Raw genomic sequence first — 27,676 nt, 5'->3', positions numbered from 1 at the left:
CACTTTCTCAAGATAACATATTCTCAAGATCATCCATTCAGCAAAGGATAATTAGCATTAATACCATCATGTATATGGGAGCAAATTCAAGTTAAAACCTCTAAAAATATATGTTATTGAAAAGGGGAGGTATTGGTCATATAAAGGGGCTTCTCTGACATATAGAAGAAACAATAAATGAAAGGTATAGACTACCTTGAACAGATGAACAGAAGCCTTTGAAAAGGAAAAGTAAGAGATTTAGAATTTAAATGAACACATGGATTATTCTCTAAGGATTCAGGGGTCAAGGCTGAATATCTCCACCATTTTCATATTTCACTGAAAATATTTTAAATCTAGTAATTCATTTTTGTAATTCAGATTGGATTACCAAGGGCCAATAAAGCAGAAAGGATTAACTGGGGTGGGAATGGAAGCCTAATGCTTGGGATCTTGGTTTCTGCTCAAGGACACATTTTTAAAGATACACATTTCTTGTTTAAGCTAAAACAACTTTTTAATAGCTGTCTGGCAGATTGACCAGCCTTCTAAATTTGCTCTTATGGCTGTGAGCAGCTGCTTAGTACTTCATAAGGCAGCTGTTGTTTAAGTAAAATGGATTTCTTGTATAGGTGTTTATTACTTACATTGAACTTCACCTTCTGTACCAACTTATCTTCCACCAAAACACCCTCTCTTTTCATGGAGTATCTATTTCACTGCATTTCATCTTCAACTATGAAAGAAAAATAGTAATAAAACAGACCCCCAATGGAACCACTACCACATCATTATGTAGTGTTTGGAATGCAAGTGATAGCAACACAAAGTACAGGAAACTCCAACTCTACAGGAAAACTAAAAAGGAAGCAAAATCGCAACTCCTTTTCTTGGTTTCTCAAACTGTTTGAATAATATATTTCATGGAATAAACATCAAGCAAAATTGGAAGCAAAAAGTAACCTAATTCCCAAAATGTTCAGCAACATGGGTTGTAACGATATAAAAAGAAGATGGGTTAGCTGTCATTTTATTTATTCACATGGATATATACATATAAAATAGATTTATTTTCTTTTACAAAAAAAAGCAGTACATCATTCCCTCCTGAAAGTCACTGCACACTCTTGCACAGCAGGACTAAATAAGCCATCTAGAAAGTAGTGCAATTACTGCCCCCAGACAAAATGCTTTTCTCCAGACAAACTTCATTTCCTTGGTTTTACCACCACTAAAACCAGGAAAAAGAAGAGAAGCCCCTTTCTAACTGCTGAAGGCTCCCTTGGTCCCCTTCTTGATGCATATTATATTAAGCCAGCTTTCCAATCCTTGGTTCTTGAAGCAATGTCACTTTTGGTGTTTGAACTGCTGTATTGTCATTTCACTCTCCTTTTTCAACTCCTCAATATGTGCATCTAAGCGTTCTAAGATATGTTGAGATCTTTCTTCTTCCTCCTCCAAGAACTTGACAGCAATCGCACCAATGTTTGTTGTAGGCAACGGGCTCTAAAAATAAAACATATATGTTGAACAAGACTCAACCAGAAGATTATTTCTGGCCTATTGCTACATTTTACTATTTAACTGCATCAATGGATAGAAATCCCCTAAGCAAAGCATCATCTCAGCACTGTTGGTATATAATTAACCTTGAAAAATGCAAAAATGTTGGATTATATAGTATTTGGCTTACACCATCATCCAAACATGTTAACTTGGAGATTAAATCTCAATTATTTCAATATAGTTTGCTTTTAAGCACACACACACACACCCCTAAGCTTTCATCTATTGAGCTTAGATTGGGTGTGATGAAGTTGTGCATTAGAAATCATGACTGAAAACTCTAGTATTATTTCCCTTTAAAACACTGAAGTTAATTGAAATATTTTTAGGATTTCAAGTCACGGAAATGGGGCTGACTTCTGATTAAAAAAGGTTAGGATTGAACTGTAAGCCTTTCATGCTCCCCTCAAGATTCTCAATATACCTCAGCAAGTTATGGTCAAGGAGTCACATCTTTCAAAAATAAAATTATAGGGTGGAATTCAATGTCACACACTTCCAATCGTTCTGTCTGCACAAGTATTTCAGCTTGTCAGACAGAATGAACCCCACCTCTCCTCCCTCCGCATGTTCTGGGGTTTCTCCCATGTGCCCTCAAGGCAATTTTGGGGTCATTGCGGGTGGGGAAGCCTTGTTACACAAACAGAAGTCCTTAGTTGAGTTAAACACTAGATGCACAACCAATAGAAACTGTATAAGTGTAAGAGGACATATGCTGCCTTTTCTGGAGCTACTGTACTAAAGACCTACATTGAACATGAGTGTATCAATAGCTCATATTATAGGAACAACTTAATATCAATGTTTCAGTTTTCTTAATACTAGACGTTGCAGGCACCAAATCCTATTCCACCCACTTCAGTGTGTCCACTTCCACATGGTTCTCCATTGCAAGAGCTACCATTATAATGTCTAAGGCCACAATCACACCACACATTCAAGACATTATAAACAGACATGACGTCCCCCATAATTCTGGGAGATGTAGTTTGTTAAGGGTAGTGAGAGTTGTTAGGAAACCTCTAGTCCCTTCACGGACCTACAATTTCCACAGTTCCCTGTGAAAGGGGGTTGATTGTTAAACCACTCTGAAAACCTGTAAAGGAACCATAGCTCCCAGAATTCTTTAGGGGAAGCTGTGACTGTGGATTTGCAGTACTTTGAATGTATTGGTGTGAATGTTGTTTACAGCTTTCCTAGGAGAGAGGTAGGCATGATAAAGATCTGCTTATCCATAGAAGGGATTGCAGCATGCCAGCAACGAACTCACTGCTAGCGCAGCGTTGGCCAATCTCACCATGCCATGTGTGTGCATGCAAACCACTAGTAAAGAAAGCACAGGGAATTGGGAAGAAATGATAGAGAAGTAGGACCTACGAACAAGCCCTCCCTGTTCACCCATGTTTTCATCCAATCTTAAGCCCAGGCTTTGATGAGCAGCAAGTCAACTGAAGAGGGGCAGTGGAATCCACTTTGGTCTGCATGGAGACAAGGAACAATTCAGTTGAACTTGGGACACCCCTTTCTATGCCTCTTGTCAACAAGCTGCTGCCACCTGGTGTCCTACTACAGAATCCTTGCAATCTTCATTTGAACAGAGGTTTTATGGCATTTGGAAGACTTTTTCAAATAAGATTTGTCTAGTCTGAGTAACGCACACATCAAACATTTGTGGTAGTGGTTTTACATTAGGCATCTAATGGATTCTGCATATAACTTGGTGTGACACTTTGTTTCATGCTTACCAAAGATAGAAGTTCTTTCTCATTCTTGCCTAACATATAAGTAAATTCACTGTTTCCATGTGGCAAGGAATCTGATTTCAGAAGGGGATCACAGGACAAGGATTCAACAGAGTTGCTCCTGCTAATCTGGGGTGACAGTCCATCAGCTGTACTAAAAACTCTTCTGGTTGACAAATGCTGCACCTTTTGAATTTCTTCTTCATAGTGCTGAACAGTCTTGTCATATTTATCCTGAAGTATTCTCATTTCTTCTTCATGCTTACACTGCAGCTCTTGCAGTCTCCTGAACATGGATTATTAAAAAAAAAAAATTCACTCAATACAGACCAGCTCTTCTCAGCTGCAAATATTATGCAAGAACGTTTAGGAACAAACTGTTTTCAGTTCCAGGGGGGAAACACATGCAGTGCACAGAGACTTCAAGGTGTAACAGCAGAATGACTCTTCAGAACTCCATAGTCGTCAAGCTATACTAGGATTTCAGCCATTGTAAACAATTCATCAGAACAAGAGAAAAACCTGTTGAACACATAGATCTTACCTGCTTTCCACATTCTTTATCTCACTCATCTGCTGCTGCATCTGCTGCATGATATTCTCATATCTGCCCTGAGACCTGCGGGACGAGGATTCCAGGCTGGCTTTAGTTTCTGCTAGTTCTTTCAATAATCGTTGGTTTTCAGACTCCACCTTATTTAGGGCTTTGGTATAACTTTCCTGGAATTCTGCCAGGGGGGCACTTTTTCCCTTAAGGTGACAGAAATGCTTTAGTCAGCGCTGCTGTGTTTGTTCACCAGCCCAGCTTTCCCTAGAAAGTTTGATTTTGTATTGCAAATTTAAGAAGTAAATTTTCCAAGTCTTCTACTAGGAAAAAATCCCTTCAGAGCATAAATCAATCACCAGCTGTCTGAATGAGTCTACATCTAGAAAGACCGAACTAATCAAACCTACATAGGTACAAGCTTCCCTCATTCATCTCAATTGGGTGTGAACTTCAAGACCAATTTGTGATCACTTAAACGTCAGTCACATTAAATGTGTTCCAGCTGCATAGCTCGCCACTAACACCAAAGCCAATGGGACTGCCTGCTTGTACCTGGATATACAAAAAAATCTCCTGACACTCCATTCATTTGAAACCGCTGTGTGATTAGTGTATTTGCCAACTGCAGAGAAAAGCTTAAATAACCAGCTGGGACTGACCCCTCTAGAGTCACGAGTCCAAGATCCATTACCAAGAAATTCAACCACGCATGCACACACAGATCAGAGCGTAACTGATGTCAGCTGAGAAACACTGAGCAAACACATCCATTTTAAAAATATCAAGTTTTTAGCTCAGTAATTTCCCTTAGTAAGATTATTTAACTCAGTCAACCTCTACCCAGTCTCCTTCACTTCCCTATTCTAATCAGCTTGCAAGAGCTGCAACATATCTGCAAATGCTGAGATGTCCTTCAAGATTTTCAAGTGAAATTTCCTTCTGTATTTTCAAGTGGAGACGCAGAACATTATCAAACCTGTACCATTTGTTTCTCGTCACATCAAAACATTGAAACACATTTTATAACGTGATCTAGATTAATTTAATTTCAAAATATGAATACATTTGTAAACTGAAGAACAAAATCAAACTCAGAACCCCCCCCCCCATGGAGGTTGTAGGGACATAACTCCCACCCCTCTATGTGGAGGGCTATTGGACTCATAAGCTGCTGCCCTGTTCACCCTATCTGTTCTAAAAATGAACACATGAACAAGGAGATTTTCCAGTCTAGGGAGATCCCATGTTCAAACTAACACAGGATCAATTTGGTTCACTTCTCCCCATAATGACAAAAGTGGGAAAAGAGATGGAAGGAAGCCCAAGGCTCACACGTTGCCTCACAAGGTACAGAAGAGACTGTGTGTGTGTGTGTGTGTGTGTGTGTGTGCGCGCGTGCAATGTCTGAACAGCCAAATTATCTCACTTGATTATAAACACAAACCAAATTGTATTCTTCTTAATACCTACTAAAATTAAATGCCCTAGACAAATCTTCACTAGTATTCAATTTTCAATGTTTTGTTCTCAAATGCTTGTTTTCTCCAGAGAGCTTAAATTATGGGCTGGGGTGGGGAGGGGCACAAGAAGACACCACCCTCTGATATACCCACTTTAATTACCAATATGAGACAATTCTGTCTGCTGCAGCCATGTGCAGAAAACAAGCTCCACCAGTTCAGCAACATTCATCAGGGGAAATCATGTGCAACAGTGTTCTTATTACTGAGAAGAGACAGCACAATTTTTCTGTGACAATGTGGATGGGCTTCAAATTACTATAACTATGTGTAGGGGTTCAATCAAAACATTGTGTGAGCAGGCTTTGAATGCCAACTTTTATTGCAATGTTTCATTTTATACTCTCCTTCACTAACATTGCACTGACACCTAGTGGGCCCAGAAAATAAAATATACATAGTTCAATCTGTCCATCTTTCTATCCTAACACTTAGGATGTTTAGTCAGAAGTAAGTCTCACCAATTTCACTTAAACCCCACTGTGACTTAACCTGCAAGCTTCAGTATAAAAATATCAAATCACCTTTCGAAGCTTTGTATAAATATATGAAAGATGCACTTGCCTGCGCAACACACACAAAAGCCAAGTGTTTTCTAGAGAGACTACAAGTGCACAACACTTCAAATAGCACATCCCATCACACCAGACACTTACCTTCTGAAGAATTTCTGAGAGCTGGTGATTGTCTTGCTTAAGAGATTCCAACTGCGACAAAACAGCCTGAAGTGACAGGGTGGGGGATGGGGAGAAATTACCGTTTTTTCCTGTTAATATATTTCACATGGAGGAACCATATAGCCCATAAACTTGTGCAAATCTGAGAATTGCAACCTTAATCTTAGCAAGTTTCTAGCCCTCATAGCTAACTCTGAAAATGTGGTGCCAATACAGCTAAAGGGTCTGGAACATACATGCAACCAAAAAAGTGTCATCCCACAACAGATGGTTTCCTCTAATGCAGGGCTCACCAACCAGGCACCCATGAGTGGCATCAATCCTACAAAAGCCTTCTTCATCAGTAATCCACAGGCAGGGCCCCAAGACTCTGATATTTCGTTTTTTAAAAATAAGTTTCTAGCCATCCTAGGAAGTTATAAAGCAAAATGTACAGGCAGCTTATTATGCAATTTCTATGAAATTTGCCAGCCTGGCTACTCCCAGCTGGTAGTGGTTTTTGCCAATGAATACATGAGAGCTGCAGTTCATAAATGAGTTGTTTGGACACCAGGCAACAGATATCCCTGGGGTCCCAAAGAGCAGCTGTTTCCTCCTCTCCTTTAGTGGCCTCTCTGCTTCTGTGATATTTCTGAGACCTCACACTTTCCATAGTTCGCCTTTTCTTTTTCCCTAGTAACCAAGTGTGGCGTTTGCCCATTCTTTGGGGATACATTTGTATTGGGGGAGAGAAAAGGTTAATAGGTTTACCAGTAAGAAAGCCTGGGAGCGGAGCCTACCTGATTTTGAGGCTCAGCCCAGAGGTTTTGAGTTAGTTCGGTTGGTTCTTTTTGGGGGGGAGATAGAGGAGTCAGAGTGAGTTAGAGACAGGGACATGATTGTGAGGGAATAGACTGACAGCTTTTCAAAAATATTTTAAAACTTGTTTGTGTTTGAAATAAACTTTAATCTTCATTGTTAACTCTACCTGACTGAGACTCAATACTTCACCGGGCAACCCTGGTTTTTTCCCACAAAATTGGTGGCAGCAGAAGAATAAAGTAGTGGTTTACAGGTCAATAGTCCGTGAAACGACCGGGGGCTCTGTACGAACGCCACACCAAGCTACATCTTTCCTGCAGTGGGTTCATCTGGGATTAAGTATGCCCTAGAAATTATTTTTTCTAATATTAAATAATCTCTACTCCTCTGCCAAATGCAAATGTGAAAACTGTATGAAAGAGGCTTAGGCATGCCTCCTACCTGCAGAGAAGCTAAAAACCAGTGACTCGTTAAGAATTCACTGTATAGTCAACTTATTGTACAATGGTATACAATGGGGCACTTTAGGCTATGGGTTGGGGTTGGCATTGGGGAAAACCAGAATATTTGTGCCTTTAACAACTGTGCGGAAAAGGCTTAGCCTTTTCCAGTATGGAAATACAATTATAGAAAAAGCTTCACCGTGACTGCACAAATTTTGTGTTATGCCACCTCTCCCATGGCAGGCATGTTGTGACTGGTGCCCACAGCACTCTTTCAAAATGCAAGATGTGCCCACTGCTCCATAAAGGTTGGCAACCCGCATGCGCTAATTGCTATACATCAAAACATTTTGAGGGATAACAGCCTATTTACCCTGTGCTCCACTGCCTTCCTTTCTGCTTTTTCGATCTCCATTTTCAGTTGCTGCTCCAAGTTTAAAGTACAACTATTTGATGAGGCAATTGTGATGTCGCGCTGGTGAAGCTCCCGTGTTAGCTGAGCAACCTCCTGCTTCATTCCTTCTAACTCACTGTTGTGACTATGTTCTTTGTGCAATAGCTGCTCCTTCAGCTAGACAGAAACATATATGAAATTTGCAGTTAACATTTCACTGATTATCAGAAATCTCAGCATACGAAGCTCTCTGGAAGCACAATGTCCTCCACTTGCTCAATACTTAATCTTAGTGAGCAGCACTGTTTCATAATTCATTCAGTACTAATGCACAGTGTAATAGTTCTGCCTGTATACAGTGATCTTCTGCATTCTTAGGGCAGTTGTATTTCATTGAATCGGGGGATTGATGATAAACTAGCAAATTACCCACAAGTGGACTGGCAAACTGAATTATTCACATTATAACAATGCCCCCTGACTGTTCCTGAGCTTCTACTGCACACAAAAGTGCAAATAAGACAAATATTTTTAAAAATATTACCAAAATGCAGAGGTCAGAAGAGTAAAGGACCCACTTTTTGTCATAAAAAAGGTGATAGGTGCCAATAGTCAAATTGTAAGCACCCTTTCAAAAACTAATGCTGAACACAACTGAACACTAAAAAAAATTTGCTTTCCATTCTATATGAAATACTCACTGACCTAGCCATTGAACCAGGCTGAGCTATTAAACAAAATTGAGGTGAGGACTGAAGATACAGAAACTGAAGAAGCTGATTGTTGCATAGTTTGTTCCAATCTATGGCCTAAAAAATCCCTAAAATGAACATCAAGCCACATCAGAGAAAATTCTTAACTTAATACACAGATGACATCTAATACATAAACAAAACTCAGAAGCAACCATTAAAAACAAGGGTGCTTACTAGGTATAATGGGGTTTTCAGTAACAACATCGATTCCTACAGTGCCCAAACCTATTTTAAAATGATATATCACTGCCTATCTTTTATTTGCACAAAAGGCCCTCACCTTTTTTATCTCAGCCTTGGCCTGGCAGAGGTGCTCTTCTGTCAGCTGAAGCTCCTGGCATTTCTCAGTTAGCAATTCACTCGGCAGGGCATGGTTTGCTTTTGCAGAACCCAGGCTACATTCCAAAATGGTACAAGCACAACAAAACACAAAAGACTTTGTAAACTATTGTAGCAAGTCGCTACAGAGAGGAAAGTAGCAGCCATTTTGCAATTATCTGAGCCCCCGCAAAAAAATCTGATGCACAAATCCCATTGAGCAACATCCAAGTTACAGAAACTTTTCCTTGGTAGCTTGTTGCTCACTCAACAATCCAACAGTTGATGAGAAGTTGTAATTTTAGTCACCTAGCAAGCATATATGATTCTTAGAACTTGTATGAGATAAAAATGTCTTAAATTATAGTCAGGCATCTCCAAGTAAGGATGTCCTATTCGTATAACCCTAAATAAATTACTAAAAAGTTTAGACATTTCTAAGCCACCATTAGAGCCCTCTGCTACAGTAAAGACACAGAACTTATCTTCTAAATTCAAACTCATTTGTAAAGGTGGAGAAATTTCTGCAATGATCATCTACCTGCCCTCAAGATGAATAATTTCAGGATGATCTAGCTGCAAGTGTATGTTGTCCAACTCTGTTCTGCTACAATAGATTCCATTGGTTCCTTCACTGCTCTGCAGGCACTCCTCCAGTGACCTGTACCAGAAGACATGTGAGTTCCTGAAGACCGTAGCCTTCTGACATCCAAATTAAATCAGACACACCAGTTCTATTAGATGTGCAAACAGACCCACAACACAGTTGAATATTGCGATGCTTGTTTCTGAAGTGCTAAATGTATGATTAAAATAGAAAGTAGTACCTCAACTCTGCATTAACAGCACTTAACAGTCAATGAAATATTCGTGGAAGAAATAATCATGTTCGCCATCAGCGTTGCAAATGAAAAAGGGAACAGCACAGCCCTTGCATGTTACTCACCTTAAGCTCTGGCCAGGCAGAGCTATGGCCCAGTTCACATGTAATGCTAAGCCAAACCAAACTAGAAGGGAGATTGTGGCAATATTGCTTCCCCACTGGCACTGCTACTGCTGTGATATAGGCCATGGTTTGGCTTAGTGTGTCATCCGAATCAAGGTTCATGGTTTGTCTCCTCAAAACAAACCACAAGCTTGTAATTCAAGAACAAACCTTGGTTAAAGCTTGTGGTTTGTCTGAAGGAGGCAAACCAAGAACCTGGGTTGGACAATACACTAATCCAAATCATGGTTCACCTTGCATGAGGACTCAAGAACAAATGAAGCAGCCACACTCTTTTCCGGGAGACCACACATTTGTTTGCAGCAATGGTTTGGCTTAGTGTTACAAGAAAAGCAGGTCAATTAGTTACTACTGCCTTTTTAAAGCTTGGAGCAGTAATTTAGGGACTCTCAGTAGGTCGTAACTATCAGTCACAAGGATCTTACAGTTTAAAATGGTGTTCCAGGTGTTAATCGGTAAGAAAGGATGATGAGAAGTATGACTCTATTCTAGTATTATCATCCACCTTACAATTTCTGCCCAAGAAAAGTGCTCAACTTATGAAAGCCAACATCCAACAAGAGGGTTTTTTTGGGGGGAGGGGGGAATTGAAACACTATAAAGTCATACAATAAAGCAAAGGTCCATATATCTGCTTGCCAGAGATGATCTGGTGACTGACTCCATCCTAGTGATTAGGATACGCAACAGGGATAAGCTTTTGCCTCCTTCCATACCATCTGAGAAGGGGAAAAGGCTAATTCTCACATTTGTGCTAGGTTTTGAATGTTCTCCAATTACCTCAAGTTCAGTATGTTGCCAAGAGACAAGACCCCATCCCCCACGTGAGATGGGGTCTATGTCAAACACAAGTGTCCTTGCTTATCAAGGCCAGTCAAAATTTGTGGATCCTTGAAATATAAAAGGAACAAATAATAAGACATTCAATAAATGCATTTGGTCTGGCTGAAATTTCACATATTTCACTGGACGGTAGTACAAAATCCTAAAAGGAGCCAATGTGTACCCTCACAAAATGTAATTCAAAATGCATGAATTTACTACGGTGGCAATTTTTAATTCAGAGAAGTAGGATTGGTGGTGAAGAGAATAAATAACCAGAGGCATTATTCTACTATTACAAGAACAAACAATTAAATTTAGCAAGTGTATTTGTTAACCTACTGAAGCAGTTCTCAAAAGGGAGAGGTAGGTTATGGTAACTTCCACTGGATGTTGTGACGCCTCACTGAAAGCCTCTCAAGCTGGCAACAGTTAATTGACAGTCAGTTAAAAATATAAAATCTATTTTCTCTTTCTCTCTCCAAGAAACATTTAGAAAATCCACCTTAAATCATGTTGTGGACTGATATAATCCTGTCTTTTTCCTTTTTTTAAATAACGTTTTTAGCAAATGCTGAATACTAATCACTACCTATCTTCAGTTGGGTTGAAAAAACAAATGTGCTACAGACTTTTCCTAGATATCTAGGAATATCTAGGTTTCAGGCAAAGGACATAATTTGGGTATGTTTTGATGCCAAGAACCATACCTGACAAAAGCTTCTTTGTTTTGCAAGGTTTCCATTAGTTTGGACACTTCCTTCTGTAATTGTTCTTTATGCATCTGTAAGTTGTTAATGAAGTCCTCCTGAGATAGCAGAGTGGCCCTAAGTTCCATCTTTTCTTCATGTAGAACCTTCAGAGGAGAAGATGGAAATTAGTGATGCAAAGATACAACAAATGGGATTAAGATTTTAGAATAAGCAAGCTATTGTGTTTGTGCATATACCCAAAGAGGAGGACAACTTGGAAAAATCCCTTCCCTATCAGACATTGCTTCTCAATTAGGCTCAGGATAAAGCTGGGAGGAAGCCTATTTAATTAGTGACTTGCCAGCCCACTACCATTACAAGCTGTATATTAACCTGCTTCCAAGCAATTCACTCACAGACCTCCAGTGAGTTCCGGGAAACTTTCAGCTCATCTAGTACTCTTTGATGTTCCTCCAAAATTTTCTGATTGCTAGAAGTTAAATCATCCACTTTCATATTCAGCCTTTCCACTTCCAGTTCATTGGCACAGATAGTGTCATTGGCCCTTTCCAACTTGCTAGTTAAGTGATGGATTTCAGATTGGCTCGCCAGCTCCACAGACTCAAACATTTGCTTCCGGCTGGACAGTTGAGCCTGTAACACAGAGAGCACTGTTCTGTTAAGCTCCCCATTCCTGGCATAAATGAAATGGGTTAGGTTCTATTTTTGTCCACTTGTAGCAGTGATCACGACACCACTTCTGGAAGAAAAGAGCAGCAAGAGGTTTACATGTCCAACTTCTCCAACTGCAACAAAAGTTTCCCAAGAAATATCACTTTTCCACTTATTAGATGGTCACTATAACTGATAAAGGGAATAAAGACAAACATATGTTTGGAATCTGCAGACATAATGTGTCCTGTAACACATACACACAAGTTAAGGGATATACATACACGAAACCATTTGTGCAGGATGGCTTCCCCACTGCATAGGAAAGCTTTCAAACTGAGAGTTTTAAAGCAACCTAGGCATGCACTGTTTTTAACTGAAGGTATCCAACCAACTTATGTAGGGTGTGAAAGTTTCCAGTATTGTATTTTTCTGCTTTTAGAAATGCATTGTTTCACAATACAAATCAAACTGGTCAACTGGAATGGATATAAAGCTACTGAAATTTAAGATGGAATTTGTAATTATTTTTTAGGCAACAAACCCTTAAAAATATTTATGCACACAGCTTTTCAAGCATGCTAAAACTAACAAAACGCTTTTGAGTGCCTTCATTTTTCCACTTTATAATCTAAATAATGTAAGGGAAGTGTATGTAATTGAGTTTCACTTCTTAAAATATTTACAAGCATTCTTATCAAAATAATTTCCAAGTAAAGCTCTGAATCTCTATGAATGTAATAAACCACTCTAAGTGAACTTTAATTACTTTCTCTCATCAAGTATTTCAGTTCTCAACTATTCTTGGCTTTCAGAAAAACTTTTCTGATATTCATATAACATGTACAATTAACATGTTATTGAGGTCCTTGGAAGATAAAGGTGGCCTATGAATGAATGAAATATTTTTTTCCTGGAAAACCCATATCATCAGCATCCAAGGAGGCAATCCTATTCACCCTCAAGTGTATGCCACATGGATTTTAATACAACTTATTCCCAAATCAATGTCAACAGGACTATTGCATACCTGCAGTTAAGAATTATTTGGGTTATATTAAATATAGACTAGGGTTCTGTCAGTGCAAGGATTTCCCCTATACCAATGGAATGTTCTCCCCTCTCCTCCCTCCTGCATCCCCTAGATCTGTTCTAGAAGTTCCCTCAACCCTCAAGAACAGATGTGGGAATGGCGCAGGTGGCAAGAGAGAGTGGGAAGTCCTGTTGCACTGGTGGTAATCCTTGCGTGCATCTGCAACTATTTCACCGAATACTGCCCTTTGACTGCTTTGAGAATCAAAATCCTACTACCTGGGTTTTGTTTTGTTTTTTTGCTGCCCTGTCACTGATATGACCTTCTAGCTAAGGCTCCAAACAAATCTGCTTTCAATAGACTAAGCCATCAAAAACACAGGCACAGCTACAGCAAGGTATTTGTCTTCAAAAGGCTTACACTTTGTCCAAGCACATCTGTGAGCATCTTTCACAAAGCCACTATCAGTGTCAGCCTTAATCCTGTCACTGCCAACTTCTGCCATGCAGAACTTCCACTCAGTGGCAACTGTGGAGTCCATTAAGTGCAAAGCTCCCAGCAAGAGCTTCTTATCAGCAACTCCAGTGTTTTGTGTCAGACCAAGTTTATTCACAGCTGGTACCTGGTCAGTTAAACTAAGCCACAGCGGCACTAACTCAATGAACAGATTAATTTTTCAGAAACAGCAGAGGCTCTGCACGCTTGCTTCAAGAGACACAAACAGCACAGCTATGCATTAACACTACCTTGGTTACCCTGCCACATAGGAAATGCACCATTTTTAAAAATCATTATTTAAACAGGTTGCATACACCTGGTGGCATGTTGTCTGGCATCTATACAGTTTTGAACAACATCGTATTTTAATTCTTTCACACTGTGCAATTACCCAACCAGAATCATTTTATGGCCTTTCTCCAGCTGGCACTTGACAGCAAAGATAGGCAATTGCCTTCCAGCCACTGTACAGTTTTCAGATTATTTCCTGGCTTTGTCTACATGTTGAACAGGACAAGGTTATTCCATCAGGAGTTTCATTGTCATTTCACTGGTAACCTAAATTGTGCTAAGGCTCTGAAGTCTGCCAGCAAGTCCTTTCCAAGGCAAACTCCTCATCCGTTAACTCTACCTGAATGAGATCAGACTGCTCAGAAAATGCCTTCCGCTGTGCTTCCAGTGATGCCACGTGCTGCTGGTAGTGCAAGCGCTGTTTCTCCCAATCTAGAGATTTCTGGCGGAACTCCTGTAAAGACAATTGGTAATCGCTATCGATCTGGTTGAAAAATACCCACTATCCAAAATCCAGTCTCTTTTATCTTGCCCCTATCCTTATCCAAGTCAAGAACCTCATTAAGTACTGTAAGCCTGCAACGTACATGCATTTAACTTACACACATTCAGCTTATGTGCTTGGCAATAAACAAACAAATAAAAAGGGGGTGGGCAATGTGTGGGGGGGGGAGACTTTGGCAAATCCCACCCACCACTGAACCCAATGTGTTTTGAGCGCAGTGGTACCTCTGGTTACGAACTCCGCTAATTTGGAAGTAGCAGCTCCTGGTTGTGAACTTTGCCCCAGGATGCAAACTGAAATCACGCGCCAAAGGCACACACACAGCGGGACACCCCATTAGCGAAAGTGCGCCTCAGGATAAGAACAGTTTCAGCTTAAGAATGGACCTCCGGAACAAATTAAGTTTGTAAACAGAGGTACCACTGTATATACAATTTTGACTTTAGGTGCGATCCCCAGAATGTAATCCTGTGTATATTGGGGTCTTACTGTAATCTAATACAACCATTCATAAGAACAATATTTTATTTTGGTTTCCAGTCCATTATATTTTTATGCCAGTTATTGCTTGTATAGATGTTGGACAAATGCCTTTATAAATCTGAGAGTTCTTTAGAGTTTTGTTTTTCAAAGTGTCTGCCACAGAGACCATATAGGTTGTGAGCATGGAGTATACTGTGGCAATATTGATAGGTCCAGAAAAAGATACAGCATCTCAAAAACAATACTGAATTTATCGTGACAGAAAGATTAAGGTGGTCTTGGAAGACCCTACAAAATGCTTCCAGCCAACAGCAGGAAGAAGGCATCCCCAGGTCTTTGAATGATCTGTCATTACACATTCAGCTAAGTTTATCAGAACACATCATTATCTCTCAAGGGGTTTCTAAATAATGAACATTAAAAAAAAATACTAATTCTATCATATCCTGTGTCACACACAGTCCTCCGAGTTATTATGCTACTGCAAATATATAACATTTTCGAAATGTTCCAGGTAAAATATATTTTATCTAGAAAAATGCTACACATCCCCTGAATGATTTATTTGTTCTTGTGTAAGCACTCTGTGGGATGTGGCTGTGCAGCATGAGTACATTAAATACTGCTTTTGACATAATTAGTAGGGATGGACAAACTTGCTCCACAAGAAATTGCAATTCTCTCATTAAGCAATAAATCCCATGGTACAAGCTCAGATGAAATCTCAATTTTTCTGTGATTTCATAAGTATATTTAATTTCTGCACATTCAAAACCACAACAGGAAAAGCACTTTCCTTGTCCATTACCAGAGATTACCTAATTGCCCTCAGGGTTCATCCTCACACACTCTTTTCATACAGAACATCAGAGATTTCATATGTATAAAGGCAATGGTATACATCTGTAACTGTGCCAATATTTTTAAATTAAAATAATTAACTCCCTAAGCAGCATTTATGTTCTCAAGGCTGTATCTAGTGGCGGACATAGGAAGCATTCCGACTCCATCACTGCTCAACTCACAGTAGCATGGGTTTAGTTCTGGAATCTGGCTATCTGAAAAAAGCACGTGCCCATTAGAGGGGGGGGGGTAGACACACAGAGATTGAATGCACAAGCATTATGTACCAGTATGTGTCATGAATGCAACTTACAAAGACCCCCTGCAAAATTTCTTGAACCCCAACAATAGAACTATATTGATACATTCCTGTACATACTGGAAATATGCATAGTTCGGTTCCAAGACAAAGGATAAAATGCAACATAAGGTCCCTGTTTCTCTCATATACTCACACAAACACACCTCTGCTAAATATTACAGTAATAAGGTACCAAATACAAAAATGTTTCTAAATATTTTTGCAACTTATTACATATTCATTGATCAAAGAACCTGCTGGCTTAAGATCAGAATTAAGACTCTCTCACATTGGCTCAAGATCCACAAAACTGAGAAATCTGAAGCCGCCTTAACAGCAGACATTGCCCCATGCATTGCCCTGTGATCAGCAATGATGCTGTGCAATGTTACAAATTGTGCTTCCTTACACCTTGCCCTCCATGCACTCACACTTTTCCTTGGCCTTTCAGGTCCAAATCTAGAAAGGGAGGTTAGAGTGCCTGAGGCCAGCCAAGATGCTCCACACTGTCCTGGTCTGCATAGCTAATCAGGGGGCGTACAACATACACTACCCAAAGTGTGACTGCTAACTGACTGAACAATTAGGCCATATTTCTTTTCAAACAATTAAATATACCTTAAATCAGTGGTTCGCAATTGGGGGTTCACAGACCCACCCAGGGGGTCCATGGCACCATTCACATAACAAAAACTACCACAGAGATATCGAAATTTTCAAAAGTAGGGGGCCCGTGATTTGGCTTTTGAAAAACAGGTCTGCAGTACTTAGCTAATTGGGACCCACTTCCTCAAATAATTAAGTATCTAATTTAATACCTTAAATATTTAATTTGCAATTAAATATACCTGTGTATAATCAAATGCATTTGGTTATGTAGTCCAGATGCATATTTTTTTTTACTTCTATAGGGGCAAGAGAATCATTGAAAAATTAATCAACATACTTTTGAAGCTCCCTGTACATATACAAAGACGCTAAGCAAATAGCTTGCTTCAAGTCTAAAGCTAGAATCCAAAGAATCATAGAACAAATTCCTTGAATCCAAGGGTCTTCAGCTTTGTTTCAAATCAGATTTTTACTTTAAAATAAATCCAATTTCAATGTTTAAATTATCAGTTTAAAAATAATATGTTCAAAGGAAATCACTGATTTTTATCAAACCTGTCATGGTTCAGGCTGGTTTCTTGCTTCTGTATAATGTACAGTTGTGCTCTTTAACCACAAATGGGGAAAGCATACTGAACAAAAATAAAGCACTTATTCTTCCACACATTCTCAGAAATCTGATGAATATTGTGCTCGCCAGTGCTTGTACATCAGATTCCAAAGAGACCATGCAAATGTATATAAAAAACAGCTGAAAACATATTTGCTCAGAAAGCACTAGAGAAAAGAAACTAAAGGCCAATTCATATCTACTCAGAAGTAAGCCCCACTGAGTTCCATAGTTCTGAATTTATGAAACCCGGACCAGGACTGCATTTTATCCACTTACCTCTAACTTCTTAGTCAGGATGCTTACTTCAGATTGGTCCTCCTCTTGGCTCCTGGAGGGTAATTTCCTTGCTTCTTTCAGTTGTTTCTTCAGCAGTTTCTCATAGCTTCTCTTCAGCCTAGCTAGCTGTATGAAAAGCAAGGCAATTCACAGCATTGTGATTGGTGCTGTAGAAGAACACAGGTTTTCTGAAGCAATATTGCAGCTTTGTAGGATACATTTTTATTATGGATTTTCTATTTTTTATTTGGACACTTCATTATTACAAAAAATGGAGGAAGGATAAAAATAATACAACCCACAAAAGTAAATATTCCCAATAAATCCCTATTCTAACTCCCTCCAAACCGACAACTCGCAAAATAATAAAAGACCGCAAAGCAGAAAATAAAGAAGGGGGGAAAGAGAGAACAGAAAGTGGACTGAAGTTATGATAGATCAGAAATTATGATGAAGCAAGTGTAAAGAAGCGGGGAGGGAACTGGCAGGGAACTATGAGCTATCAGTGTTTTAACTGTTATAGCATCCATGGCATGCATACTTATTCAGAAAAAGTATACATTTCAAATTAGGAATCTTGATTTAAGGCAATCTAGAACAACTCTGGAAATGCTGTAAAGAGAACAGACAGTTTGCAGTAAAGATTAAACTACTACTACTACTATTATTATTATTATTATTATTATTATTATTATTTTCATTTCCATACTTATATTTTTTAGAAAAAAAATCTCAAAGCAGTTTACAACCAACATTAAAACACCAAATCAGACAATCCAGAATAAAACATTACTGAAGAAAGTCAGATATAATGTATAAACTCAAAGCAACATAAGTAACAGGAAACTAAAATATTGTCTTAAAGATGTCAAAATAAAGCATTACGAAGGAGGTAAACTACAGAATGTACATTTAACGCCGCAAGGTTAACAACATTATCTTAAACATTAAAAGAAGACATTACTAAAGGAAGTCAAATACAAGGTGCACGTTTAAAACAGCATAATTAGCAAGTTAATAAATTATTATTATTATAAGCACAGTGCATATCTGCTGCTGGTGCTGTCAATAATGCCAGCAGTGGTTCATGGCAGGCGGCAGATGTGGATGCTCAGGTTTGATGACTTGGATCTGCACTAAGAGTCAGTCAAGTTGGTCTCTTAGTAATGCTGCATGTATTGAGAGGGGTATTTTTTGTTGAGGACCAAGTGCTTAAAATTACAGTAATTTTATAATTCAAATGTGGATATTCCAGATATCAGTACCACTACTCTTATAAGGGGGCACCACTTAAGAGTAAAAATTGTGACACTACACACTCTAGTGCTAGTATACACATAGACTGCCTTCTGCTATACTTACTGAATTGCTAACACTCTTCAGCCTTCCTGACTACCCCCCCCCCATACTGCTGCCAGTCCAGCTTCCAACCTTTGCAAATATCTGCCACTGCACCTCAATCTTGCTTGGCAGAATCCTTACTATCCCCATGGGGGAATCTCCTAAACAAGCACCATTACTCATGCTGGAATGAAAAGACTTCTAAAAATGTAGACAGATGTCTTCAGATTGCTAAAGCAACAGCACAAAATTAATTTTATTTATGGCCTACAGTAGGCCGCACTTGAACCAACTCTCCAGAGAGAAAGGTTAATGCATTACAAGTCTCATATGGCATTTAACTTCAAGCAGCTGACAAGAAAGAAGAAAGGAGGACAAAAGCGAAGGCCAAACATGAAAAGCTGTCACAGCACCCAACTCCTTATAGTGAAATAGCTGCAGTACAGCAAGCCCTTTGTTCCTTATTTTCTTACAGAATATTTTTTTAAAATCAGATTTTGGCTGCAACCATATACACACTTACTTGAAGTAAACTTCACTGAAAACAGCAAGGAAACATATAGGACAAGGCCCCAGGAAGAAAACTGACACAAATTCCCCATGAGAATAATACACAGAGAAGCTGCTGTAATATAAGCAGTCCACCCCACACAACTGTGGTTTGAAGGAACCATTAGCACCTGGAAAGCAAGATTTGAACTTAATACTCTGAGCTGAGCTGCCCCCAACCCACCCAAACAAATTGAAGCTACCAACTGACTTTGCAAAGGCAGCTCAACAGCCATTAGAATGATATACAGTCATACCTCGAGGGTTACAGACGCTTCAGGTTGCGTGTTTTTGAGTTGCGTACCGCGCCAAACCCGGAAGTACCGGAATGGGTTACTTCTGGGTTTCAGCACTCACACATGCGCTAAATCACGCTTTGCGCATGTGCAGAAATGCCGAATCGCAACCTGCACGTGTGCAGACTCAGAGCTGTGGGTTGCAAACGTGCCTCCCGCATGGATCACGTTCGCAACCCGAGCGCCCACTGTACTACCATCAGCAAAAAGAAGTGGAGCTTAGAAGGCAAAAAGTTTTTATCTATTAGCAAGAAAAGATGCCAAAATGAGCCTAGGCTTTAGAGTTAATTAACATAGCTTATTAAACTCAGCTCTTAAAGATATTTAATAAGAAAGATATTTCTTAAGGGTCAGCTAACCAAAGGGCTAACACAGATTATGAAAAGGAATGGAAGGGTATGAGATTTTTTATATATGTAAGTGAAAAGTCTACATGATATAAATGAACTAGATATTTGAAAATGCTGGGCTTAATGAGTGTTCTATAGATAGTAGAGAAGTAAAGCTATTTGAGATCTCCCAATGGAGTAAAACAAGGAACAAATCAAGGTACACATATGATGTGGATAGGAAAACATAGGCCCTACAGATGTTATTCCAATTCCCATCAGCATTGCCAATGGTCAAGGATGATGGGATTTGGACTCCAGCAACAGCTAGAGAGCTCCAGGTTCCCCCACTCTTGATGTACGCCATCGACATTTTCCCAATAATGAGTGGACATACTCAGCTGTATGTGAACTGTTCTCTTATTAATACCGCTTGACTTCGTTGAACTAAAAACAATCAAGTACTTACTTTAAATTAAACTTTCTCTAAATTCCTGGAAATAAAAGTACGCCATAGAGGGAAAGACTGCAAACATTTAGTGAAGCAAAATCTTTTTATGTTTACATCCATGTTAAAACCCACAGTGATTATGTAGAAAATAAACTGCACTTTTTATGTCCATTGCAATAACATAACTGCTGAATGTTTGCATCCATTAAATAGGCAAAACAGCAATCACTGCAAATTCCACAAGTTAAAAAGGGGGTGTTAAAAGGTGTTAGGAAGAATTGACATATGCATGATTCAGGTTCTTGTTTTTGCACTTTCATGTGAACTGCATCATATATATATATATATATATATATATATATATATATATATATATATGACAAGATTATAGACATGGCAATATCATATAGTAACCTAAAATATAAAATAAAAGCTGGACTTGAGAAGGCTCACCTCTTCCTGGACTTTTCGTAACTGCTGTTCATATTCCATAGTCATATCACGATTCAGTTGTTCCATCCCTTCTAGTCGCTGACACAGCCTTTCAATCTGAAAGACACCAAATGTCATTTGACCAACAGCAGAAACCCTCTCCTTTTATTTTCCAACTTTTATGGGACAATGGAAAAAGTCACTAAAGTGAAGAAACTGTGAAAATCATCCTGTAGAGCTCAATTAAGGAAGGGTTCTCTACACGTTATTTTCCTCAAACTTTGCTACAATGATCTCTCCACCACAAATCAGTGGTTGAGTCTACCCAAGTGTAACAAAGAAAACAGAAGACCACTGATTTGGCTGATCAGTGAAATGGGATAGAGCAAGTGTCTCTTTTGCCCCTGGCACGTTCTAAATTCCCAAGGTGGAGAGAGGAGCAAGAACACCTGCAAAGCAGGAAAAAAACGACTCCATTTCCCTCCCAAAGCAGCAACAATCTACAAAACTGAGGAGGTAGCACATCTGCCCACATTAACATTGATTGGAAAATGGAACACAGGTTATACTTTCTCTCTTGAGCCAAGATAGACACAGTGTGAGGTTTGGAAATAGTGTCAGAACAAGCTTGTGCTGCTCCTAGAAATTGTTTGTGCTCCCAAAGGGAGGCTTTCATTACATTTTAATAAGCCTGTAATTAGCCTATTCAGAAGTGAGATTAATAGCCTGCCACAATAAGGAACTGGAAAAAGAATGCACACTGTCCGTGCCAGCTATACAAAGCAACAATGAAGCAACTGCAGAATAAACCCAAGATGCCGTGTCACATTCTAAAGAGGAAAGTAAAATTTAAACCAATATCTGGAATATAATATATTATGTTAAACAAAATAAGAAGGCTTGGTTCCTATTCTGGGAGAAGGACAAGGCAAACCTTCCAACTCTCCTGGAATATTCAGCAGCTTTAGATACATCAAGCGTGGTATCCTTCAGGTTCAGGTATCCCAAGCAGGAATTTGGGTTACTGTTCTTCAGTAGTTTCATTCAAGAAAGTGATGCAGTAAAATATTGCTCTGCCCCACAACTGTGTTATTACACTATGCTACGGGGCTTCATGTGCATATAATGCATATAATGTGGCTATAGTTATTCACACTCTGGTAGCCTCTTTTATACTTGTGTAATGAGTTGTACTTAAGATTTGCCGTTGAAGGCTGAAGAAATGTTAGTTCATACAAAATTATGTAGAAAAGATATTGACTGAGGCTAATCATTAGTTCTGGAAAAACACTGGCTATCAGTCTGTTTCTGAGCACAATATAAAGTTTTTAAAGCCCAAAACACCTTGGGACCAGAATGCCTGAAGGATCATCTTCTTCAGCATGAATCTGCCTCAGCATTAAGCTCAAAGATCTTGCTGTGAGGTCTCCCCACACCTGCCCCAGCCCACAAGTGAGATAGGTAGTGGCCATGGATACAGCCTTTCCTGGGCTGATGATGCCATTATGGAATTCTCTCCCTCAATGAGGCTTTACTGATGCCAAGCCCAACGTCACCTTTGGAGCCAGGTGAATACATTTTATTTACTCTAGATTTTTTTAGAATTGGAATATTTTACTCCTTTTTTATGCTGAAGTTGTAATGCTAGTCTTTCAGGATTTTTGATTCAGCATTCATAAACTGATAAAAGGATATAGGAAAGATGAGAGGGGGTACAACTTTATGCAGTGAAACAGCCTACAGTGAAATTTCAGAAAGGAAAGCATAGACAAGTACACATCGCACCAAAGCTATAAAAGTACCTCTTTACATTTCTCATCCAATGCATTCCTGAGAGAGGACAGTTCCTGCTCTCGCACATCCAAGCAGGATTCGAGTGCCCGGGTTTGAGTTTCCCATTCAGCTTTCTTATGAGCCACCATTATGTCTATCTGCTTCATCAGCTCCTGTAGTTCTGCTTCACATGAAGTCTGGAAACTTCTATTAAAAATAAATAAATTATCCTCATCCCTTATTTGTAAGCTGTTTTTCCATGGTAAACCATGCACGGTTGCTTTAATCATGGAGCAAATACCGGAGAGATATACCAGGTAAGCAAAGCTTTCCTTGCTTCTCTCACTCCCTCATACACACCATAATAATCAGGCAATGGTCATACTTCCAAAGACATCTCTTCTCCTGGATCCTTTTATTGCCATGCTAAGGGATGGGTTCCTCCAGCCAAAAGCACTAACAGAGAGCATGTAACGGGGCAATGCAATGTAACTTGAGCACACAATGATTGCCCACAATACACTCACAAGGATAAAAGCTGGGAAGCTGCATAACACCAGGGGTCATATTATTTTTTAAAAATGAAAGTGACCAGAAGGGCTTCAGCTAATTTGAATTTATCAGGCTTGGACTTTGTGGTCCACTCCAAATCCTAAGCACAACAAGGAAGTATTAAGTGGAGTTTGAAATGCCTCATTTTCCCAAGAATGTCCAAATATTTTTGCAACTTGGCAGCTTTTCTATAGAGGCAAAAATTCTAAAGACACTAACTTTGTGGTTTTAAAACTTCACTTTGTTGTGCCAGGAGACCAGAGAATAAGCCACAGTGATACTCAGAATTGGGGATTTTACCTTAGGGTGTAAGAAGTTGCTTTTTCCTTAATGAGGCCAATAACAGCTTGGCCAAGAAAGGAAGCTCCACGGTGCTGTAGCATTGGACACACACACACAAATATGCAAGCCCCTCCTAGCCATCCCCCAAACCCCAAAATATCAATTTTTTAAAAAAGGAGCAGCACCAACATTTAGAACTTGGCAACTGTTTTTCACACTGTTGATACATTATGAAAGTGCTGAGTATTTTAAATCATGTTTCACTGTAGGTCTGCTTTTTTTGTTTCAAATATGTCTATGTTTACATCTTTCATTTTACAGACTGCATCCTAACTACGAGTAGATTTCCCAGTATATGCTAATTAATGTCAAGGTTTATGTTAAAGGTCTGTAAACTACTCTACAGTAAAAATATTAAATGCATTTGTTATGTAATGCAAATCATGGAGATCTGCACATCCATTTGCACAATTTCATCTGTTTTTAAGAATTGGGCTATCAAAGACTTGGGTTATTTTAGTGACAACTGAGGTGGCTGTGGGTAAATGGGAATGATAATTAAGCAAGGACCGATGCTTTGTGAGGAATTGTTGGACAACAGCCTGATCTCCTGAAAACATGGGTTTTGCAGTTTCTGACCCTTCCAAAGACATGACTGACACATAAGGAAAATATGCTTGTTCAATAATAAAAAGCCAAGATTCTTAGGGTGTCAAGTTCTGTGTAAGAAAGCTGAAGAAACACAGATACACTGTCCCTTTAATGAAAACAACAAGATCAAAGAGGAAAATATGTCCTAGAGCAGGGATGTCCAACTCCCAGAAGATGCAATCTACTCCCAGGGGGGGAAACTGGAAGTTATCTACCAGTTTGGGGGGGAGGGGCAGACCAAAGTTGTTACTAAACACGTGGCAGCAAAAGACCATGGGGGGAGGGGGCGGAGACATGATTCTAAACAACGCGAGCGGTAAAGATCCTGCGATCAACCACGATCACCCGGGGGTCGACCTGTCGATCACGGTTAACTGGTTGGGCACCCCTGTTCTAGAGGATTTCAGGAAGAGCAGCTTCATAAGCACATTCTGGAAGCTGTAGCTGCTATTTTTCTGTCAAAATGGTAATACCCACCAGAGATAGTGCACATCTGAGGAACAGCATAATTCTTTCACATAATGCTAGCAAAACAGGAGCTGTGAACGCAATTACTGTGGAAGTAACTATCATATCTGGGACTGAGAAGAAACTGACATGTGAAGCACGTGTGCAAACCCATATTCCAGGTTCAGTGTAATCTATGTATCTGTGTAACGTATGCATCTGAATAAAGCAATTAATAACTAGTACATACCTGCCCTGTATTCTTTCTAGCAATGCCTCCATCCTGAAATCACATCCTTTAGGGCAGCTAAAAAAGTAAGCAAAATAAAGGTTATGCTACAGTAATTCATCACCATGTCCAATCCGTCTCTAGGTGACTGCAAAATGTGAGATGTGTCTGACAATTGAGAAAAGGAAAGGTGAAGATTTACAGAGTTTACTTTAAGTATGCAGGGAATAGTTGTCACTTCAATAAATTTGTAGGCCACATATCAAGCACCTTAAGCACCTTATAAATGAAAGATAAATTGCAAGATAACGAATCAGAGTTATGACTCGCTTGCTATCTGGATTTTGCAAGTGCTTTAGTAAAGTATGTGGATTGTTTCTGATAACAAAGGGATTACATTGTTGCAGATTACATTGATATAAAGCCAAAAGTACCAATTATATGGGCCTTTCTACATAAAAAGCTTGTTTGCAATTTTTTTGCTATATTTGTGCCCTGCTCTCTTTTAGAGGATCAAACATAGAGCTACGAAATATTAGCCATCCAGGCACTAATGGGTTTATCTTCTGGTGCAACTATTGCAAGTGATGAAAGCCATTTTAGAGAAAAAAAGATCTAGGGTGAAAGATTCTGATATGTGTATCCTCTGTATGCCTGCCTCAATGGGCTGATTTAATAATGTGGGCTAAAACCCAATTAAAAATATACCAAAAAGCATACTTACATTATTTTTTAAAATAAAACTCACTCATTTAATATTTCCCCCCAGAAAGCTTAAGTTGGAAAGGTCAACTTGTGAGCACACATGAGGGAAATGCAAAGATCTCAGATAAGAAAGTCCAGCCACTTCTAAAGGCTAGTAAACACTGGCGAAGGTTCAACACCTGTACTGGAGAGGCAAGGCATACTTCCCCACATCACATTGTTTGAATTTAATGTGTGGAGAAGGGTGGGAAACAGGATCAGGCTGACAGGCAATGATTATGCCAGGTGACTGACAGATGGGCAGTCCCCCCACCCATCTGGGCCACCAAACAGATTTTATTCTCCACCCCTGCTGTAAACATAAACGGTTTTGTAAAGTTTCTCACAAAGATGTGTATTGTTCCAAGGTTTCCTGAGTGATAGCTACATGTTTAAAAGCAAATTTATAAATGTAAGCAACATATTACTGCTTGGGAAACTCAGCATCTTTTTAAAACAAATGCAAGATAGCTATTGAGCTACATACGGTAGATTTGTGCTACTCAACTTGAGTATCTTGCTGTTCCTTACAAAGTCACCCCCCTCCCTATTCTTTTTTATTCAGTCTGACTTTGTTCATTTGGGCATAATTCTAGGTATGTACACATATGGCAGTTGCTGAAGTCTATATTTTTGAAGCTCTTAAGTAGTACTTTATATTGCAATAATAATTAAGCCCGATTGTAACACAAAAAAGGAAAAATGTTGCCTCAGATGTTATGTTATCCAGGTTTGTTTCAATGAGATGGTTAACACACCCGTGCAATATATAAATACTGAAGAATGGGCTGTTGAGTATCCTTTTCCCATGTAGGCCATGTTTGCTATATGGCTAATATGCATGCATTAAATAAAAGTACTGTACTTTTCAGCAAACCTAGCTTTCCTGCTGCTTTTAACTGCTGGTTTCATGGTCATGGTTGTATTGCAAGACTATCCCAAAAACTTCTGCGAAAGGTGGCCTTAGACCAGTGTTTCCCCAAACTTGGGTTTGCCAGCTGTTTTTGGACTATAACCCCCATCATCCCTGACCACTGGTCCCGATAACTAAGGATCACGGGAGTTGTAACGCAACACCAGCTGGAGACCCAAGTTTGGGATACACTGCCTTCGACAAGTAACTGGTGTGGGTGCAATACGATAAAAACTTTTAAACTGCAAGGTTTACAGCTGCAAGCAGTTAAAAGGCCTCAGGTGAAAGGGGCGGGTGCTAACAAAAGAGTGTTAATTCAAAAACACATCCAGAGTTAAGCACAACAAAGAAATGCTTTGCTAAAGCAAGTATCTGTAAAACCAGAAGCACAAGCTGCTTGGGAGTGAACTGAACGGTGGGGCTTTGCTTCCAAACAAGTATGTGCAACACAGAGCTGGGCTGCAAAAGCTATAAAACACGGGCTGAACTGCTGCAAGCAAAAAGTCGCCAACGTTTCCCCCTGCTAAAAAAGGGTAGCTTGCAGGAAATGGCCTCTGGCCACCACTGAACTGGAATTTGCCGCCTCCGACTGACAGTGGCTCCTGTCCCTCGAGGAAGAGGAGGAGAGGGAGCTTTTCAGAGCTTGGAAGTAAAGGGCGCTGTTTCGCCCTGGCAAGGCTCTGCTTTCTAAGGGCCAACCTTGGAGACGAATCTCCACGCCCAAGTCGCCACCGAGGGCCAGAGCTCCGCGCTCCCAGCCGGCGGAGGGCAGAAGCCAGGAGGCAGTTTCGCGCGTGGGTCGCGTGCACACGTTACGAAGTTACCTCACAGGCGCGCGCCGCGAGGGAGAGGCGGTTCTGCTGCCCGCGAAGCGCCAAAGGCCAACGAGGCGGCGCGCGCCCGGGTGAGGAGAGGAGAAAGAAGGGACGCCTCGCCAATCTCCCGTCGCCCGGCGAAAGAGAAACGAGCCCGCCCGATCAACGCCGCGCCAGGGGTAATGGCCGGCGAAACAGAGTGTCGAGCTTCTCTTCTCCCGCGTGAGCCACTCAGCCACGCCCCCAGTTACCTCAGAACTTGGTTCGTGACTCCCGCCCGCGTTGTTTGGATAAGACTAGCGACGCTCTCTTCTTTTTCTTCCCCTCCATTTCTATGGGTTTCCGGCTTCTGGAGCCGCTTCCTGTGATGTCACTTCCTCTGCTGGTTCGGAAAACAGTGGCGCGTCTTAGGTGAGAAGGTGGCGGGTGACAGGAGCGGGGCGGCGGCGGTTGTCCCAAGCTGCCTGCCTTTTTCCGAATGAA

The 27,676-nt window shown here is 40.0% G+C and overlaps 1 protein-coding gene across 6 annotated transcripts; it reads right to left on the bottom strand.

Moving 5' to 3' along the window:
- Positions 1 to 989: 989 nt before the first annotated feature.
- Positions 990 to 27,346, bottom strand: CEP63 (centrosomal protein 63). 6 transcript variants are annotated; one of them, XM_083616280.1, is made up of 15 exons: positions 27,203 to 27,346; positions 24,743 to 24,799; positions 22,598 to 22,767; positions 20,809 to 20,904; positions 17,390 to 17,515; positions 14,100 to 14,213; positions 11,686 to 11,919; positions 11,284 to 11,429; positions 9,287 to 9,406; positions 8,708 to 8,822; positions 7,652 to 7,849; positions 6,014 to 6,079; positions 3,835 to 4,040; positions 3,294 to 3,576; positions 990 to 1,488 (listed from the first exon to the last, which is right to left on the bottom strand). In XM_083616280.1, exons 3-15 carry the CDS (start codon positions 22,646 to 22,648, stop codon positions 1,330 to 1,332), a joined length of 1,914 nt encoding a protein of 637 aa, XP_083472406.1. In that variant the 5' UTR covers positions 22,649 to 22,767; positions 24,743 to 24,799; positions 27,203 to 27,346; the 3' UTR covers positions 990 to 1,329. The 6 variants fall into 6 exon arrangements, with proteins under 6 accessions (XP_083472406.1, XP_083472402.1, XP_083472404.1 ...); XM_083616276.1 differs by having other exon boundaries at positions 22,590 to 22,767; positions 27,203 to 27,340; XM_083616278.1 differs by having other exon boundaries at positions 22,590 to 22,764; positions 27,203 to 27,340.
- Positions 27,347 to 27,676: the final 330 nt, after the last annotated feature.

The sequence above is a fragment of the Podarcis filfolensis genome (assembly GCF_964270895.1).
Source record: "Podarcis filfolensis genome assembly, chromosome: 5".
NCBI classification, from domain to species: Eukaryota; Metazoa; Chordata; class Lepidosauria; order Squamata; family Lacertidae; genus Podarcis; species Podarcis filfolensis.
Note: the sequence above shows the minus strand (reverse complement) of the source record. Positions and strands in the feature narration are given on the sequence as shown.

Coding starts and splice junctions, on each gene's coding strand:
- CEP63 (XM_083616276.1), bottom strand. CDS start 24,774: ATGGAGGCATTGCTAGAAAGAATACAGGGCAG. Junction 4,041..6,013: donor TCTCAGAAATTCTTCAGAAG/GTAAGTGTCTGG, acceptor TGTCACCTTAAG/GGAAAAAGTGCCCCCCTGGC. Junction 1,489..3,293: donor AGAAAGAACTTCTATCTTTG/GTAAGCATGAAA, acceptor TTTTATTTTTAG/AGCCCGTTGCCTACAACAAA.